This window comes from Haliotis cracherodii, unplaced genomic scaffold, assembly GCF_022045235.1.
Source record: "Haliotis cracherodii isolate W230 unplaced genomic scaffold, xgHalCrac1.p SCAF_12, whole genome shotgun sequence".
Taxonomy (NCBI): Eukaryota; Metazoa; Mollusca; class Gastropoda; order Lepetellida; family Haliotidae; genus Haliotis; species Haliotis cracherodii.
The window spans coordinates 33,926,572-33,947,920 of NW_027266267.1; the positions used below are offsets into that span (position 1 = coordinate 33,926,572).

General features: G+C 38.0%; 1 protein-coding gene across 1 annotated transcript; it reads left to right on the forward strand.

The window, feature by feature from the left end:
• Positions 1-1,560: 1,560 nt before the first annotated feature.
• LOC139457803 (uncharacterized) lies at positions 1,561-19,770 on the forward strand. Its single transcript, XM_071239151.1, has 5 exons — positions 1,561-1,608; positions 13,732-14,067; positions 17,617-17,766; positions 19,119-19,253; positions 19,511-19,770. The coding sequence occupies exons 2-5, from the start codon at positions 13,797-13,799 to the stop codon at positions 19,768-19,770; spliced, it is 816 nt and encodes a 271-aa protein (XP_071095252.1). The 5' UTR covers positions 1,561-1,608; positions 13,732-13,796.
• The last annotated feature ends 1,579 nt before the right edge of the window (positions 19,771-21,349 follow it).

The following is a 21,349-nucleotide window of genomic DNA, read 5'->3' on the forward strand; positions in this document are numbered from 1 at the left end:
CCCACACCCACACAGACATACACACATTAATCAAATATTGTTGAATATAAGATAACTACTCGATAAACCTCAAAGAGCATTGATGACATTTGGGGAGAATCGAACATGTGCTCGCAACTTGATGACACCGTAAATTGGACGACGTTATTTTAAACAGGACGACGTTGTTTTTGAGTGGGATTCAGCTATGTTTGCAAACAAATATATCTTCCTAATAAGATTGCGGCGAGATGTCTGTATCTCCAGGTTCAACACCAGGGGGAAAGAATATTAGCTTGTCAGCCTTAGTACATAGATAGACGTACATGTATACCCCTTGGTTGATACAGCTACACTTACACATCGAACTAAAGTAAACCTGGAAAACCTGTTGAACAGGGACTTCTTTCTAGCCAATCGTGAGTGAACTGACATGTATTATAGCATGTGACTTATCTCTACTACGACAGATAACGACCCATTGTGTTGGCTTTAACGATTGTAAACTACAATTATATGTTTTAATATAATGTATTAGTTATTAATTGATCTCATGTGGTAATTTACTAATTTCGCACTATTCATCATTTTTATAGCACCCTTTGATTCATACTCCATAAAATGACATGTTTGTCAAAAAAACATGTTAAAAAGTTCACTACAGTGTGAGCCCATGTAGGTTTCGTTGGTACCCTTGTAGGAAAAAAGGAAACATGCTGGAGCAACATTTAATTTGTTTGTTTTAGCCTAACTGAAATATATCGATTTCAAGTTAAACATACAGCTTAAAGGACCTTACAAACATGTCGTTGTATCAGATTTCGTAACACGGCGATTAAGGTCTATTACATGTCTGTTTCTGATCCACGGTTTCCAAAGCCTCCATCACCCCTTATGGGGTTCATCACGACTAGTGCTCTCAGAATATACATAGGATTTTATGTGGCACATATGTTATTGACAAAACCAAATCTAACTGTTTGAATAGAATCAACATTGACGATTTAAACTAATACTCGGTATATCATGTAACAGGCAACAGGTATGTGCCGATTAGCAAACTTTTCCCTGTCACCTGAGCTTATGTAATAAAAGGTGTGTCAGACAACATGCAGTGTAGTGTGTGCAGTGCTACAGTGCACCTGATGTGTATTGTCGGTGAGCTATGCACGAGTCTGATTATAATCATCACAACTTCCTGGTTTGAGAAAATAAAAACCTGATCATAAGTCACTGTCACGTTACGGCTGGATGTGTACACAGTGCTAGCTTACTGATGAGATAAGCGACACGGGTATTACTGGAAACTCCCAGCTCTCAGTTATTGCTACATCTAGATACACGGGTTTACCTTGTTCCACAGAGGCAGAGATATGTAAGGTGAAACATTCACATTGAGACTGTGTATATCACACAGGTTTATTTCACATGTGATGACTGAAGTATAAGGAGAGTGGTCCCGGTGTAACCGACCTGTACATGACGATCTCCGTGTAGGGGTATAGATGGACGAACAAGAGGCGTGTATTGTCTTGTGATATTTACAGACTGGTCGCATGAAATACAGGATCATGATTCGGATTTCTCCACTCCTGCTTCTCATCCTCGTCAGCTTCACAGATCACGTGGGTGAGTATTTGTGTAACGGAATTATGTGTTGTTCAAGTCTACTTTCATCGATCTGAAACTGTCGTAACATTAATATTTTTCTTCACACAAAATTTGTACAGGAGCTTCAATAGTCATTAGTATGCATGTTCAGAGATATATAACACAATCCAATGTCGATATTTTTTGCGTGGAAAAGGTACAAATGACTTCATTAGATAATCGATTACGGTTTCTGTATGCGATTTAATTATATGTCGCATTGAAAATTTAAAAAATGAGTTTCTCCAGAAAATGAATACAGACAGGATCCAAATTTTAGAAAATAATATATTTTGTATGGAAATACATTGTATACAGTAGAAGATGGTGAACTGTTTCCCGAACACCTGAATCTGGTGTATAATTTGAATGCGTATTGTCCTGTGTCCCGTTTCAAGTACATTGGTCATGTTGTGGATCTAGAAACATACATATACGTTGGGTGAATATAGAGGAAAAGACTTCACGAATTTCAGGAAAACAGAAAGTCCCAAACATAAACCAAGATAACAACATGTATTTCTGTAGAGAGACGTAGATGTCCTCAGCACGCTGTCAGATGTTCTTATCCAATGGGTATTTGTCATTTGGGTCACATGAAGTCTAATTATCTTAGGGAATGGGGGAGTGTGTTGTAAAGGTGTGTGACCCAATCTTTTCGAAGCATACTGATAAAGTTGATGTATTTAGACAATATAACTATTGTCATTTGGTTATACGTTTTCAAAAAATAACTATTGATCTATTTTTGGCAAACATACGCAAATTGTTTCCCGAATTATTGCTATGAAATTATTGTTTATAAATAGCTATGTGCTTGCACGTGTGCGTGTGAGTGCGTGCGGCTGTGTGTGATGCTGCGGCTGTGTGTGATGCTGCGGCTGCGTATACTAGTCCAGACCTAAGCAGGTCTTGTAATGACGTGCCAGAGGATCGAACCACCGACCTTCCCCTCTCCGGACAAACGCTCTATTCACTATAGACGGCAATACAAGAACCTTGAATTAGAAAAATCCAAACGGTTCGGTCCCTGTTAGAATTAAAACAACAGTGAAAACAAGCTTTATATATTTCTTATGAATCAGGAGATAACGGTTTCCCCCAACAATATATACTTGTAAAAAAGTAAGAGACTGGTTTTTTAATGAACTTTTTACATTAATTGTATGTCTTTTTTAATTTGTTTTTCAATCTGATACCATACACAATGCTTCAGTATTTGATTCGCTTATGTGAATAAGTGAGTGTTGAGTAGGTTGGTTGGTTGGTTGTTTAACACCGCACTCAGCAATATTCCAGCTATATGACGGCGGTCTGTAAATAATCGAGTCTGGACCAAACAGTCCAGTGGTTAATATCACGAGCATCGATCCACGCAATTGGGATCGATGACATGCATCAACCAAGTCAGCGAGCCTGACCACCCAATCCCGTTAGTCGCCTTTTACGACAAGCATAGTCAACTTTTACGGCAAGCATGGGTTGCTGAAGACCTATTCTACCCCGGAATCTTCACGGGTCGAGTGTTGAGTAGGTTTATACGCTATATTTAGCCATATTTCATTAATATCCTGGAGGATTAAGATAGGCTGTTTCCACATGCCTAGTGGTTCGGGACAGATCGGCAAAGTCGAAGCCTTTACGGACAAGACAAAATGGACGCCAGGTATGAACTTTTCCTATCGTGCCTACTGTATGATGTTGGTGCTTACGACAGTGTGTTATCTATCATCAGTAATGACGACCATGGCCAATGGTTACACATCAAAACTTTATTTGGTCTATGAAAGTGTAGTGTGGCTGCCCTCTACCGATAATTTTGCAATCATGAACTGTATCCATATGCAGCTGTGCACGTGCAGCACGAGCGACCCGCCTTTGACCTATTTTGGGGGCAGGACAGTGTTTGTAAACAAGTTGGCAATGGCGGGCGATGTGGAGAGTAACCCGGGACCGAGGCCTACCTAACAGAATAGGCTAACAACTACAGGAGAAATTTCTGTGGAACAGGAAGAATCGAGTATGGTTGATAGTGATATGACAAAGGCCCTGGATAACTTAACAAGACAGATTACAGAACTAAACAAGAATGTGTCAAGGATGCAGGGAAATTTGACAGACCTTACACAGCAAGTAAACACACAAACTTTAAAAATGGACAGTCAGTTACATGAGTTAAAGGAAGAAAATGAAAAAATGAGAGCACGCATGGATGATGGCGTTTACAAGAGACTGTTAGTAAGCAAGATGCCTACTCAAGAAAAAATAATTTATTGTTTTTCGGTATTCCTAAAGAAAATGAAGAAAATGTGACCACATGTCAAGAGAACTTAAGGACTTTTATTAGTGAGGAATTGAAGATAGATTCAGAGGGAATTTATTTTGATTCTGTGCACAGACTTAAAACTAGACAGAATCCCCAACCAGTGATCGCTAAATTTCTTAGTAAGAGCGATAAAGACTCAGTATACAGAGCAGGGAGGCAAATGTTGAAGAATAACAAGAATGATCACATTTCAGAAGATTTCTCCAGACATGTGAGAGATCGACGCAGATTGCTTGTTCCATTCCTTGTAGCTGCTAGACAAGAGGGGAAAGAAGCTTTTCTTGCACAAGATAGGCTGATCATAGACAAAGTTGCGTTCGAATATGATAACAATGCTAGAGCACTAGCTAGGATTTCCTATGAACCAAAGGATTCTGGAACTCATGCTGCTGCTATATCCACCACTGTGGCAAGTATCCATGGCAATGGCAGCTAGGATGGAGGCCGTGACCGAATTAATACTCTCACTAGCGTTTCGGATACAGAGTCAACAAATTTCATAAAGGAATGGACGTTTCTAACTTGGAATGTGAGGGGTTTATACACCAAGCTGGGTGACAATGACTTTATGTCTGTCTTCAGTGATTTAGACTTTTTTTGTTTAACAGAGACCTGGGCAAAAAATGTACATGACTTTGTTGACATTTTTCTTGGTTATCAGTGTTTTCAGTCTGTGAGAGAAAAGCGGAAGTGTTTAGGGCGTTATAGTGGAGGAGTGGCAATATATTTATCCCAGCTACTTGCAGTATTATTCCATAGAATACATTCTGAGTGGGCTGACAGCGTCTGTCTCATTTCAGAGAAGCCGTTTTTTGATGGACATAAATATCTTGTATTATTAGGTGTGTACATGCCCCCTGAGCAGTCGTCTAGTAATGATCAGGGCATTGAACTTTTGGATAGTATGATATTTACATTAAATTATGAATATACCAATATGGAAATAATACTGAGTGGTGACATGAATGCCAGGACTGGAATTGATACAGATATTATTGAAGATGACAGCATAGATTTCCTCCCACTGGATGAGAGTGTTTATACGCAGAACTGGCTTCGTCCTGCTAGAAGGTTGAATAAAGACACTATAATGAATAACTATGGAAAACAGCTATTAGATTTATGTAAAACCCAAGATATTATTATAGTTAATGGAAGATTTTCAGAAAGTTCGGGAGATTTTACATTTGTTGGCCCAACTGGATGTAGTACCCCAGGCTATTTCTGTGTTAGTCATGGGCTTTTTCCATTTATTAGAAATTTTGAGGTATTGACTCGGACTGACTCAGATCATCTACCATTGTTATTTTCTATCAGTGTTGAGTTTCCCCCAGCAGACATGTCGATTGTATCCTTTACCTCCCATGACAGGGACAATAAGGTCTGTACTGATCGTGTCAGGTATAGATGGAAACCAGAGTTGGCTTCTAGTTATATACAGATTTTGACATGTTTTGAACAGGTTTATATTAAACTAAATGATTTTTCTCAAAATATTTATGTTGATATTAATGCAGCAGTCAGTGATTTGGTAGCGGTATTGAGTTGTTGTGGTTCAGAAATGAAGAGTAAGGCATTTATTTGTAAATTATATAAGCAGCCAGAGTGAAATTTTACTGCGCATTCATAGATTTTCAGAAAGCCTTTGATAGAGTTAGTCATGATAAGTTATTATTTTTATTGTTACAAAATGGTATACATGGACAATTTTATAATGTTATCAAGAGTATGTATGATAATGTGAAATCTGCTGTTGTAGTTAATGGTGGTAGAAAATTATCAGAATGTTTTTCTTGTACTGTTGGTGTTCGCCAGGGATGTACATTAAGTCCCCTGCTGTTCTCCATATTCATTAAAGAGCTTGTTGATTATATTAGCAAGTCTTTTGATGATGGTATATCTATATCTGAAGAAATGTATAATATTCTTGCTTTCCTTTTTGCTGATGATCTCATTCTTGTAGCAGACACCCCTCTTAGATTGCAAAAGCGATTAGACCAGCTTGCTGTTTATTGTTTTAAGTGAGGAATGGAGTTAAATATGGATAAGTCAAAAATAATAGTTTTTAAGAATGGAGGTAAACTTTCTAGATATGAGAATTGGACATATAATGGTGTTAAAATGGAAACTGTAAGTTTTTATAAATAGTTTGGGTTGATGGCAACACCAAAGCTTGTTTGGACTAAAGCATGTAAAGTATTATCAGAGCAAGCTGGTAAAGCATTAATCCCAGTAAGGTCTTTGATAGGGAAATTTGATATTCCAGTGGAAAATTCATTTCAAATTTTTGACAAGAAAATTATGCCAATTCTTACATATGGTTGTGAAATATGGGGTTTTATGGAGAGGGAGAGTATAGAAATTGTTCATAGAAAGTTTTGTACATTTATTTTGAATATTTCTTATAAGTTACCAAATGCAGTAGCCTATGGAGAATGTGGCAGACGTCCACTTAAAGTTGTATATTATGTCAAATGTATAAAATATTGGTTATGGCTTATCGCCATGTCCAGAAGTACATGTAGGTACCCATATCAGTGTTATCAAATGCTAAGAAGTTGTTGTGATAGGAAACAACCTAATTGGGCCACTCATGTTAGAAATTTATTATGTTTTTATGGTTTTGGAGTAGTATGGGTATCGCATGAAGTGGGAGATGAGCAGTTATTTCTAAACATATTTAAGCAAAGAGTGTTGGATTGTGCAACACAGGATTGGCATTCAGATGTGGAACAAAAGAAAGTGCTTGTTTTTTATTCCTCATTTAAATCTTTGTTAGAATGTGAAAAATATGTGGTTTGTATAAATGTAACTAAATTTAGAAGAGCGTTGTTAAAATTCAGAGGTGGTTTTAATTCATTTGGAATCCAGAATGTTAGAAAAGGTAAATGTGTTAAAGAGGATAAAGAAGCAATTTGTTTTTTTTGTAATGTTCTTGAGAATGAAAATCATATTATATTTCAATGTCCTAGGTATGAAGATAGCCGAAAGGTTTTTCTAGAGGAGTTGAGAAAAAAGAATAAATCATTTGTTACTATAAATATGTTGTGTACATCAGATCAAAGCGAGATTTTATATTATTTCTCCAGATTTCTATATATCATTTTCAGTATCAGAGGGGATGTCTAGTATTTTTACAGTTATCACTATTTGAAATTTTTCAGGGTTCACTGTACTAAGAAAAGAAAACAACTAACTGAAGCGTCTGGAAAATCTTAGTTTGTCAGATTTATATAACATTTTATATAATCCCACCACTGTCAGTATGCTAACTGTTTCTATATTTATATTGAGGTTTATTAGCTAATAGAGCGCATCCAAAATATATTGTAACTATTGGTCATGTGGCCTTCTTTACTGAATAAAATTCTGTCTGTCTGTCTGTCTATTCATTATTTAAAAAAATGTAATCTAAAAACTTTTTGAAATTGCCATTTGCCTTAAAAATGTGAAAATGTCGCAATATTAAGATCATCAAAGATAATTAGTGTGTGTGTGTGTGTGTGTGTGTGTGTGTGTGCGTGCGCGTGTGTGTGTGTGTGTGTGTGTGTGTGTGTGTGTGTGTGTGTGTGTGTGTGTTTGTGTGTGTGTGTGTGTGTGTGTGTGTGTGTGTGTGTGTGTGTGTGTGTGTGTGTGTGTGTGTGTGTGTGTGTGTGTGTGTGTGTGTGTTTGTGTGTGTGTGTGTGAAAACAATCACTCTATCCTCATACAACAATAAGACAAACATATTGCTTGCTTCAGATGTATCCGGGGGGCACGGGTGGGCCAGTCGTCTAAGGCGCCGCGATTCGCTGTGCTGAGTTGCGTCTCTTGGGCACGCCAGAAACCTATGATTGTGGGTTCGAATCCCGGTTCGCCCAGATTATGTTTCTAGGTTTGTCAGCAACATACCCGTGCTCGTGGGTTTCACCGAAGTGGTAAACGTCTGAGACCTGCATCACTTCGGGCTTTCCTCCCACATTAAGCTGACACGCCGTGATATAATTGGACTACTGTTAAAAGCGGCGTTAAACCCAACTCATTCACTCACTCAGATGTAACCGAACTTCAATCGAAACCCGCTGCAACATTGATACTTTCGACTCCAGTAATAACAACGACAACCGAAGATAAATCTCTGCCCAAGTCAACAGGTAATGTATTGTGTATTATGTTCAGCTGCTATGTGGAATACATTTTATGACACGGGATATGTATAGCGTAGTCATGATAGGTCACAAAATGTAATCAATATCACGAAAATATGAATACCCATCCCCTAAACCGTATGTATATTTAAGTATTGTGGCATACCCGCAAGTTTCTAAATTTAATGTTCCTCTCATTACACCACTAATTAACGCTCACATTACAATTAAATTTACAATCAAATACAGGTAACCTGGCTCATAGTATCTTTAGCTCCTAACAGACCAACTGTTTGAGAGCCTTGATTCCATTCGGGTGTTCACAAATCCTTTTGTTGCATCACTATGTCATACATATATTAGACAGTATGTGTTTACTTACAGGTCAGTAAAACTGCCAGGGTTGACAGCTAACTCAGTGAGTGAGTGAGAGAGTGAGTACTGTTTTACGTCGCTTTTAGCAATACTCCAGCAATATCACGGCGGGGGACACCAGAAATGGACTTCACACATTATACCCATGTCGGGAATCGAACCCGGCTCTTCGGCGTGACGAGCGAACGCTTTTACCAGTAGGCTACCCCCATCGCCCCCAGCTCACTCAGTGAATTCCATATTACACCAGACCTCGTGTTTAGGAGATTATGCACATCACCCGATATTATATCATTCCAATGCTTATTTATCTGGTTTCTTTCAGGTTGTTATGTCATTATATTTCATAGGGTGTAATGCAAATGCATGTATATCCCGATATAACATAGCTCAGTGTCTTTTAAAATCGTTTAAAGCCAAACAAAGTTTAATTTTAATTTCTATTTTTTCATTGACTTTATGTCTTATAGACAATATTATGTATGTAGTAGGCTAGCGTCACCACCAGCCAGCTTTAATCTCTGGTTTGTTGCTCATTCAGATACTCAGTAATAGTGTAAAAGTCCATCTGAAAACACTCCTCCCTTAGAAAGGCCACTCAGAAATGTTCCGATATAACTGAAGTCACAGCAAAAGCACTTGATCACAACAGCGCATCAAACTTGATGAAATTCATTTCACAGCATGCAAACCATACACGAACCACTATGTCAGGGGTTCAACTGACACATTCCTTTCACATGCTGACGTCGACTTGGCGTGAGATCTTAAAACCCTTGTTTCAAAATGCCGGCTCGTCTGCAGCCTAAAACAAAGCTGTTTATTAGTCATACGATTTATTGATCATATATTCCTTAGTCCGCATACAATATGTCTTGTTTCCCATTAGCTTCCGATGCTGAAACACGGCCGGTGTCCCGGTATAAACTCTCCCCCGTACAAATTCTCCCCCCGGAGAGTTTATACCAGTACAGATTCTCCCCCGGAGAATCTGTTCTGAAATAGAATCTCCCCCGGGCGGATATATTTCGCGCCCCCCTCAGTATAAAGTCTCCCCCCTGATTATTCGGTTTGTCTTTAAGTACTATATTCTTCAAATAGATATATTTAATGAAAGGAGGGTTGCTTTAAAAAATAGATTATGAAATATGGTCATAATGAATTGATATTTCAGTATATTTTATTTTTATTTAACTGTACCTTCCATCCTAAAATAATTATAAGATATATATCATACCAAACAAATTTGAATGAAATGACTTAATGTAACAAATACATGTACGGTTACTGTTGTAACTGAATTCAGAAATCTTATTAATCCTCGCAAACATTCGGTTTTAACACTATCTACTTAAAAACTGTCAACAGTGCGCGCCTCCTGCTCAGAATGTAGAATAGATTCAAAAACACCTGTATTGAACAACATCAACCGGCATCGTACATGTAATTGTTACAATGGGGCTGGCGGTGAATATTTGAAGAACATCTTGTTAAAAAGACACACCGAAACTGATTTGCATAACTGATGACCACAACATATTGCAAAATATCAAGATAGTAAAAATGATACAGTTAAATCTCACACTGAATAGAAAACAAGAACGACACAGAGAAGTAAAATAGTACGTCATATAGAACTGAGATAAAGTAATCTGAGAAGGGATTCATACGTTATATACAACTTAAAAATATATTATTATGAAAAACGAAAGGAAAGGTGGGACCCCCCACCCCCACCCCCCTTCCACACCCTCAAAATCAATAAAATAATAATAGAAATCAACAAATACCCCCCAACCCCAACCCCACCCCCACAAACACACACAAACACACACACAAGTAACTAAATGTATAACTCAGCAAAAATAAAGGAGATAAAAAAATGAATAAAAAAACACATAAACAAACTAACATTAAAACTATTGGCAACTGCATGGCAAGTATTTAAAAAACGACCGGGGGAGGAAATATTCTGGGGGGAGATTTTATTTCGTAGGGTGGGGGAGAGTTTATTTCGAGAGGGGCGGAACTGTACCGGTATAAATTCGCCGGGGGGAGATTTTATTCTGGGGGCGAATATATTTCGTGACACCGGATCTTGAAATTCTTTTGACGTTTTGACGTTATAAAGATGCCATTGTTGACGCAATTCAGGCACAATTGTTGACGTTAGGAAAATGCCATTGTTGACATAATTCAGGCACCATTGTTGACGTTATTGAGATGACATTGTTGACGTAATGAAGATGTTGATGTTGACATAATGCAGGCACCATTGTTGATATAATTCAGGCACCGTGGTGACGTAATGAAGATGCCATTGTTTACATAATTCAGGCACCATTGTTGACGTTAGGAAGATTCCATTGTTGACATATTTCAGGTACCATTGTTGACGTTATGAAGATGCCATTTTTGACATAATTCAGGCACAATTGTTGACGTTATGAAGATGCCATTGTTGACATAATTCAGGCACCATTGTTGACGTTATGAAGATGCCATTGTTGACATTATTCAGGCACCATTGTTGACGTTATGAAGATGCCATTGTTGACATTATTCAGGCACCATTGTTGACGTTATGAAGATGCCATTGTTGACATAATTCAGGCACCATTGTTGACGTTAGGAAGATGCCATTGTTGACATAATTCAGGCACCATTGTTGACGTTATTGAGATGACATTGTTGACGTAATGAAGATGTTGATGTTGACATAATGCAGGCACCATTATTGATATAATGCAGGCACCGTGGTGACGTAATGAAGATGCCATTGTTTACATAATTCAGGCACCATTGTTGACGTTAGGAAGATTCCATTATTGACATATTTCAGGCACCATTGTTGACGTTATGAAGATGCCATTGTTGACATAATTCAGGCACAATTGTTGACGTTATGAAGATGCCATTGTTGACATAATTCAGGCACCATTGTTGACGTTATGAAGATGCCATTGTTGACATTATTCAGGCACCATTGTTGACGTTATGAAGATGCCATTGTTGACATTATTCAGGCACCATTGTTGACGTTATGAAGATGCCATTGTTGACATAATTCAGGCACCATTGTTGACGTTATGGAGATGCCATTGTTGACGTAATGAAGATGTTAATGTTGACATAATGCAGGCAACATTGTTGATATAATTCAGGCAACGTGGTTGACGTAATGAAGACACCATTCTTCATGTAATGTAGGAGCGCCTGGATGCCAGTTGAATCTCCTGGCGAAGATTATCTATTACTTCTGAAACATGCACTAAGTGTGGGAACTGCGGTTTCAGGGCAATGGGTCCACCTTTGACTATGCAGTTATGCAGAGATATAGAATATTACGTTCCCTAGCTCATGGTTTTAAAGTTATTTCGCAAATATCAGACTGGTTTGAAAAACATATCTAGACAGTGCCAAATTTCGTCAGATATTATATTTTGAGTATAAATCGAAGGAATGATTAATTGTACATTGCACAGCATTAACTGTATTGTGCGACTTAACCTTTATTTACTTGATGTGCGTAAATAAGCCTTTTTTCACATCTTAAAGACATACTTATATATCAAAGGAATATGTACAGTTTTGTTTGTTTTACATTTTATATTCGATAATCGAAAATATCTATTGTTTGACAAATATTACGAAATAAATAAATTCTTTATAAATCAAATGCTTAAACATCAATCATTTCTAACAAACACGTTACATTCTTAAGATCGGACATACATGGTATTCATGTACTCAACTGGTAATCGGTATTCCACATATAGTTTCATATTCAAGGTTTATCACCTACGAGTATCTTTTGAAATCCTGAACCCATATGGAACCCATTGGCTATGCTGTTCTAAATTTCAACAACAACAACAACATATTTATATGTTAAAATATAAAGTCTTATAATCCTAAATTTCTCCTCGAACACACAGCTTTTTCTTAATCTAGATATTTTTGCTGAAGAATTCACTGTTAATGCCGTTCATGCAATGTACGGTGTGTGATTGTCAACATTAATGTTGCAGAAAATATTACACTGCTGCTCCACCAGGTGAGTGAGTGAGTGAGTGAGTGAGTTAATATTTAACGTCACATCGGCAATATTTCAGCCATATCGTGACGAGAAGTACATTAATAATACATAAATGTATACAATATAAAAAGCTGTCAACGAAGGACCGTACAATAACTAGAATATCACAGAATCTATTTAAAACTAGTTGAGAATATATAAAAGTCATATGTATCAGAGAACACAATATAAAAATGGGCTAGAGATCGCCAGCAACTGGAGGTAGATCACCATGCTAGGGCCCATGGGGACTTACAGTACCTTTGCTTCCTGCATGGACCCCGGCAGGATTTATATCATCCCTTCAGTCACTGGCGACAGTGTACCATTTAAGCCAAACATTAAAATGATGATCCACCAGGTACACATATAGGTCACACACATACATTATTCACTCTCCGCTTTAACAGATAAGGAAGTAGTTTTGTATTATATCATTATCTGACTACATGACATGTTTGCCTAGCATTCAAGTATAGAATATTACAGCTGAGAGGGATACAATATACATTCCAAGGTTACTACCAACTGACATTTATATATACGGAGAAAAAAACTCGGATCAATTTTGTTATCACTTTTTCATTGAAATTATCATTTTTATTGTGAGTGAGGGAGTGGGTATAGTTTTACGCCGCTTTTAGCAATATTCCAAAAATATCAGTGCAGAGGACACCAGAACTTGGCTTCCTATCTTTATCTAGATGCGATGCTAGTGTTGTTATTGTGTATCCACCTTAGCATATGGGAGTATAGCTTGAAAGATCAATGAGCCATTAAGAGTTTCCTATTGTATTTTTTCATGCAATAAAACAACATATTTTGTAATGAATAGGGCCGCGGGTTAATGCGATTAGACAGAAGCGACACCGCCCCCTCCATCCGCCCGCCTAATGGTAACAGAAAAATAACGGCACGCTCATAATCTCAGGGTCTGTTTAATGTTCCGGGTTAATATTCATGGTTCGATCAGAAAAAAAACTAGTGGTTGCCTGTTGCCTGTTGCCTATAGATACCGAAATACACGTGAAGAGAAGCATTCCAAATGTCTAACTGAATCACTGGTTGGGGTGTGAGGTCTGTGATAGAGGAGCGATGATTGTGTTCAACTGATGTATGTGTGTGTTATAGGAATGAAAGGAGGGAGATCCTATACAGCTCGCGACTTTACTGAATAACGTTTTTATTTGCAACAGGTTCGAACTCCCTTCAACTTACAAGTTCTCCAGCAACAGCATCGCCAGGTCAGCCGTTCACCTTGATGTGTAGCAGTAGTGGTGGTGGTAGCAGGACTAGAGAGTGGTACAGGAGGAATGATGTAATCTTTCGTATACGTTATGTATCAGACACACAATGTGCAATAGATGTAACCAACAATAACCTGTACAACCATCTGTCAGGACGTATCAATGTAACCTGTAATTACAGCCAGTATAATGTGACTCTCAGGATCCTCACTTCCATAGATAATGGATCTGTTTGGTGGTGTGCGGATAGTCAGAGTGGTCAGGAGAGCAACAGATTGACAATACGTGAGTATGTTATGATTTGTTAGTAAACAGCTTGGCTTTAGACGTAAACTGAGCTTTTACTGCGATACATGAGTGTTCTCTTTGCATTAAACATGGGAACATGGAATAAACCTAAACAACCAATTTTGAAATTGTAGTTCTGTATTTTGAGTGTGTGCGTGGCTGAAATATATTTTGGGATAGCTTCGTTATCACAATTCTTATGTATTGATGAATATGGTAAAATTGGTGTGACCGAAAAGCTGAGGAAATGTCCATGATTGCTTAAAATTTAAGCAATATTAATTTGTTACAAATGCAGAAAATGAAAGTACCTCTACAGTACTTCTAGTGTGCAATACTGGGTAACAGTATAATGCACCTTGGTGTATTACTGATGTAGGCTATTTTTTGAAGTACATCTAACACAGTTTATCTACCTCATCAAACTTTTCAAATGAGAATTGTTTTTTTTAAGCATTCACTTACAGCATTGGACAGAGTTCAATTTATTTACAAAAAAAATAACGACCCACAAATCAGGTTTTATATTTGTACTACTTTTCACAGAAAAATTAACGTAATTTAATAAGTTACTTAATGGATAATCAGTGCACACGGAGAACTGTCGATGGTGTCGAGCATTAGCGAAATTAACCTACTTTCAGTTGTAAAAGGCTCGGACTGTAACTCTTTGTGTTTAGAGTGAGTGAGTGAGTTTGGTTTAACGCCGCTTTTAACAGTATTCCAGTTATATCGCGGCGTGTCAGCTTAATGTGGGAGGAAAGCCCGAAGTGATGCAGGTCTCAGACGTTTACCACTTCGGTGAAACCCACGAGCACGGGTATGGTGCTGACAAACCAAGAAACATAATCGGGGCGAACCGGGATTCGAACCCACAATCATAGGTTTCTGGCGTGCCCAAGGGACGCAACTCTGCACAGCGAATCGCGGCGCCTTAGACGACTGGGCCACCCGTGCCCCCTTGTGTTTAGATCACATAATAAAAAAACTATATGTTCACCTTCTAATGTGTATTTTGTGTGGTTGAAATGTTTACAATCTCAACATCCTCACGCTCTAAACATGTTTAAAATGTCAGCACTTTCATACTCTAACGATATCTGCTTCTTCTTCAGTATTTTCAAGAAACTTACCAGCTTTACCTGCGATGGTGTAGAAGACAAAAAACCTTTAGAAGTGTTATGATATGATAATTTCAACATCGAGGTGTCAAAGTAAACACAATTCAGTTTTACTAAGTACCAGTCTCAATCCACCCAATTCATCCTGGTGTGTATTAATAAGGCCGAATAAAAACAATCAACAGCAAATGATTTTGTATTTAATTTTTTTTTGGACTCGACGCTGTTTTTAAACTATTATTATTGGATCGATCACTTACAAACATTTCTAGCTTTACACTTGGAAATTTCGTCGCACAATTGTCAGCCTTTGTTATTATTTCATATTCCAATGATGAAATAAAGTCTTTAAGTTTTGTTGTAGACATGTGGAGGAAATTTCCAAATGTGACGCATCAGTGAAAATAATGATGTCCGATGCAACTCCTTATTTTGACAAGTACCATATGTTCCTGTGTTTTTAGTTTGTTTGTTAGTTGTTAAACGCCACATTTTTAGCAATATTCCAGATATATGACGGTGGTCGGTAAATAATCGAGTCTGGACCAGACAATCCAGTGATCGTCATCATTAGCATCGATCCACGCAATAAAAATACGATGACATGCATCACTCAAGTCAGCTAGCCTGACCACCCGATCCCATTAGTCGCCTCTTACGACAAGCATAGTCGCCTTTTACATCAGCCATGTGTTGCTACAGACCTGTTTTACCTCAGGTGAACAATTGATTACCCTTTGTATGTGTTTGTGACATAGGACAGGCTACACTCACTTGGTATCATCACTATTGCATATTTCTTTCTTAAACACATGCTTATGATATACTCGGAATCGTACCATGGTCATTAGGGGGCACGGGTGGCCCAGTCGTCTAAGGCGCCGCGATTCGCTGTGCTGAGTTGCGTCCCCTGGGCACGCCAGAAACCTATGATTGTGGGTTCGAATTCCGGTTCGCCCAGATTATGTTTCTTGGTTTGTCCGCACCATACCCGTAATCATGGTTTTCACCAAAGTGGTAAACGTCTGAGACCTGCATCACTTCGGAGCTTCCTCCCATATTAAGCTGACACGCCGTGATATAACTGGAATACTGTTAAAAGCGGCGTTAAACCCAACTCACTCACTCACTACAATGGTCATTGCTTTGGCTGAGTCTTATTATGATTATGGAAATGGTTGTGACACTTTATTAAGATTCATCTCAACTCACATGCTCTGGAAGGTGACGTTAATTCCACACCCTTAAGATCCGTAGTGAATAAAAGCGACAAAACTGACTCGACTGTACTATTTCGACAGTTTTACATACTCCCGCACGTCAAAGGGAAGTAGCTATCGAGTGCCACCCTTTAATATTTTGCCACATTTTCCATGAACTTGTTTACATTCTTAAGTGGACATTATGAATATCTTTAGATCATAATCACGTCAAAATGTTAAACAATTCGAAACAAACTTAGGCCTCTCAAGGCATATTGGAAATATAGATGCAGTGAAATTGCATAACAAAGTGATGTATGTTACCTCATTTGCAAAAGGACAAAGCAAATTAATAATTACATACATTGAAATTAAACATATCCAGTATACAGACACCCACGACACACAGGGTAGTACATGCTGAAATACCGTAAATGTGATATACATGTAGACATTTTTATATATATTTAGTTACGGTGGTTCATGTTTAGGAACTCTCTTTGATCATATATGTCTCACTTTTTCATAAAAATATCATCTTTTTTATCAATGTTAAAAATCATCACGACCTCTGTTTTGATCAAATCTATGTCGAAGTTGTTCTTAATGATGACAAAATGATACTATGGTGTCAGTTGCTCTCAAAATTGAATCGTCTTAAAGTGACAAGGTTAATATAGGATCCATCGTGCAGTACTTATGAGTAAGTCTCCCCTTGTGTGCATGAATATGGTTTCGTATGGTGCCACCTTTTAATATTTTTGCCACATTTTCCGTGAACTTGTTTACATTCTTAAGTGGACATTATGGATATCTTTAGATCATAATCACGTTAAAATGTTAAACAATTCGAAATACACTTAGCCCTCTCAAGGCATATATTTGGATGTTCATGTTGTAATGCGGTGATATTCTTGTCCCTTGCTTGAGTGTGGATCCTTAATGTAAACTCTTTTGTCATGTTTAGGATTTATATAAAACCCTAAGCATATTTAGAGCTATACAAGGTAACACATTTGCTAATGCTTAGCTTATCGCGCACCTTAACGTTTTGACATTGATGTTCAGAATCCATTATTAAACATATATTAAAGAAAACGCACACAGCACAATTGTACCATTATGCTAAAACATCACATTTGAACATTTTGATACCACAGTCTAGTCATTCTAGTTACAAAATTAATGCCAGGCAATTTAATCAATATGACATAATGTTCCAGGCGTAGTAAACCTTATGACAATGTCATCAACAACTACGACAGCAGCAACTACAGCTACTACAGCTACTACAGCTACTTCAGCTACTGCAACAACTACAACCACTACAGCAAACTTTGATATCTCCTCAAGCACGTCTCTTCAAGGAGTGGGTGAGATGTAGTGTTGGGCTTTTCCATTCCACAATAGAACCTAAATGATTTATCATCAAAAACTGGTTTCCCCTGGAGATATTGCGAAGGTGAGATTAAGTGATACCTACTTGGAGATATCCCTGGAATGAAATCGCATTACAATGTTATGTATATCAGGATGACGTCATCACTTACCATACGCTCACAATCATATGACATCACTGATCTCTATGCAACTGATCATGAACCTGGTTAGGAAATTTAGATGCAGTGAAATTGCATAACAAAGTGATGTATGTTACCTCATTTGCAAAAGGAGATAACATATTAATAATTACATACATTGAAATTAAACATAGCCAGTATACAGACACTCACGACACACTTAGTAGTACATGCTGAAATGTTATGAATGTGATATAGACATTGGTTTATATTTAGGAACTCTCTTTGATCAAATATGTCTCACCTTTTCATAAAAAAATATTATCTTTTTTACCAATGTTAAAAATTATCACTACATCTGTTTGGATCAAATCTATGTCCATGGTGTTCTTAATGATGACAAAATGATACTGTGGTGTCAGTTGCTCTCACAACTGAATCGTATTAAAGTGACTTGGTTAATATAGGATCCATGAGTAAGTCTCCTCTTGTGTGCATGAATATTGTTTTGTATGTTTATAAAAAGCATAAAATAAAGCAACAGCATTATTTCACACAGATTGTCCTTCAGACAAGCCCTTTTCAGCACAAATCAGTCAATGGTGTATGCCATACAGACGTCCTAATTATACACCTGTAGCATACTTGATGAATGATATTTCCTGGAGAACTGTGAACCTCCAAACAATTGTTTCACCTGATTCGCATATTGCCCAGACGTGATAGACGTGTAGATATGAACTACATTAAGTCGGTAACATTCTGAAAATAAAACTTACACGCCAAAACATCAAATTCACCCACAACTGAAAACAAAATATTCATATGCTGTTTTTGTAATCATTTATCGTATTACGTACATTATAAAAACCTATCTACAGCGTCTCCTGCGGACAATCGGGCGTATGAGAAACCAACATTAGGTGATGGTGGGTGGAACAACACTTGCTCTTTCAGTTTATTGGTGTGGATAGCAAACGCCACACCCAGTAGCCACATCTGTTCCATTTACGTGTGAACATCTACACACAAAGATGATTACATGTCCATTTTCTTGAGTCTTAAAATCATTTACTTATTCTGTATGTATTTATTAGGAACACAGAACAGTCACATCAAACAAATATTGAATGCAAAACATGTTTTGAATCCCTAAAGAAGCATATACAGAGTTACAGTGCAATTAGTTTTTAAATTTGTTTTAGTATGTCCACTTTGCAAAGATGCACCAAACGTCGTCTATATTGCGGTAGGAGCAGCGGTGGGCGGCATTGTTGTTGGCTGCGTCATCACCATCACCGTCGTCATCATATGGATGAGAAGGAACAACACCAGTAAAGGTAGGAAATATTTAGACTGTGTCATATACCACTGGCAATAGCACATTAAAGCAAGCGCACAATTTCAAAGACATATTTGTGTCTGTGCTGCCATTAATCCTGAGTCATAGTATTATCAACAAGACAATTGTTTACGAACAATAAAGGTAAGACATGGACCATAAGCACAATCTCTTCCAGATTATTTTCCTTACGAAGTACAAAATGTTAAAGGAGTGTCACACTACCATCATTGTTTCTTTTAATATAACTTCCAGAAGACGATGCGAGCGCACCGAATATCTACACTTCTCCGTCCCACTACGAGGACATGGGCCACCAGTATGGTAAAGTGGAGAGGCAGTACGTCAACACTGTGGAAGGTATTGGGAGTGGTTCCCCAGATTCCGTGAACACAGAGGACCAAGCAGGTAACGCAGCCTACTACAACACAGCTGGCCAACATCAGCATCGTGATGAAGATGCAGATACAGGACATACAACTTACTACAACACTGCACGTGATGCTGACAACTAGATTCACATGTCGAAAACAAAACAAATGAAGCATACTCTAACACCACCGACAGCTGACATTCCAGCTCTTATTTATGTCCGCGTAGAGGACATCCTGTTCTATAACAAAGCGGGTTGATAAATAAGCTTTCCTGGGAAAAGTAACTCGATCAGGCAAATATTTAGAATTGGTTGGATTGTTTGATCTATTTGATACTCTATCATTGGTTAAACACTGGAAGCAACAGTCCATCTACCTTTTACCACTAGCGCTTTCTTGAAGCAGTGTATGTGTGTTTTGGGGTTATGACTCTGCAATAGGTTGTGTTTGTCCTTTTTTTGTATTTTAGCTATTTCATATTCAATATAGTAAAGCATATTTGAAAGTTGGCACAGAAAATAGGATATAACATGTTTCTGAGATGTTTGTCGGGTATTTCAAAGTGACGTGAAGAGTGAGTGAGTGAGTGAGTGAGTTGGGTTTAACGCCGCTTTTAACAGTATTCCAGTTATAACACGGCGTGTCAGCTTAATGTGGGAGGAAAGCCCGAAGTGATGCAGGTCTCAGACGTTTACCACTTCGGTGAAACCCATGAGCACGGGTATGGTGCTGACAAACTTAGAAACATAATCGGGGCGAACCGGGATTCGAACCCACAATCATAGGTTTCTGGCGTGCCCAAGGGACGCAACTCTGCACAGCGAATCGCGGCGCCTTAGACGACTGGGCCACCCGTGCCCCCTTGTGTTTAGATCACATAATAAAAAAACTATATGTTCACCCTCTAATGTGTATTTTGTGTGGTTGAAATGTTTACAATCTCAACATCCTCACGCTCTAAACATGTTTAAAATGTCAGCACTTTCATACTCTAACGATATCGCGGCGCCTTAGACGACTGGTCCCATTAGTCGCCTCCTACAAGTATAGTCGCATTTTACATCAAGCATGCGTATCCCTGATCTTCATGGGTCTGTACACAGTGGAAGCAGATTAGTATCCTAAATCGTGTTATGAAATGACACATTCACTTAACATATGACAGGAGACGTAATATGAAGGTAGCGATTGATTGACTGATTGTTCTGTTTGTTTGTTGTTTAACGCCGTTGTCAGTCCACAAACATATTTACAAGTTAATTAAATATATATAAAAAATACACTTTTTACGGCATTGGCATATAAAACATGAAGACTTACGAAAGGATCAATTACATTTTCAAGCTGCATCTTCATAAAATTTAAATAACTGACACATTTATAATACAACATTGATGACTACTTTAAAGGGAAGGAAAATACATATTAAGGCAAACAGTAAGAGGGCATTAAGTGTGTCAAAGACGTCCTCCAAACCAAAAGGGCACCACACGGGTCCTAGAGGACAAGCCTATATAGACGACGCCCTGGCCCTATGGCCAAAGGTTCGATTAAAATGGAAACTAATTACTTCAAAAGTGAGTGTTTACCTTCATGAAGAACGTCACACTCCATGACAGCCTCTAGATCCAAGAGATCTCTGATAAAGATAACAATTTTGGCCTTTGTCGTGTTTCGGATGGTTCTCCATGGACGACGCAGGTCATCATCAGCCTGAAAG

What these genes read in the sequence shown, in the direction of transcription:
- LOC139457803 (XM_071239151.1), top strand. Translation starts at nt 13,797, where the DNA reads ATGTGTAGCAGTAGTGGTGGTGGTAGCAGGACTAGAGAGTGGTACAGG. An exon ending in CACGTCTCTTCAAGGAGTGG is followed by an intron (nt 17,767 to 19,118) that starts GTGAGATGTAGT and finishes AATTTGTTTTAG; the next exon opens with TATGTCCACTTTGCAAAGAT. An exon ending in AAGGAACAACACCAGTAAAG is followed by an intron (nt 19,254 to 19,510) that starts GTAGGAAATATT and finishes TATAACTTCCAG; the next exon opens with AAGACGATGCGAGCGCACCG.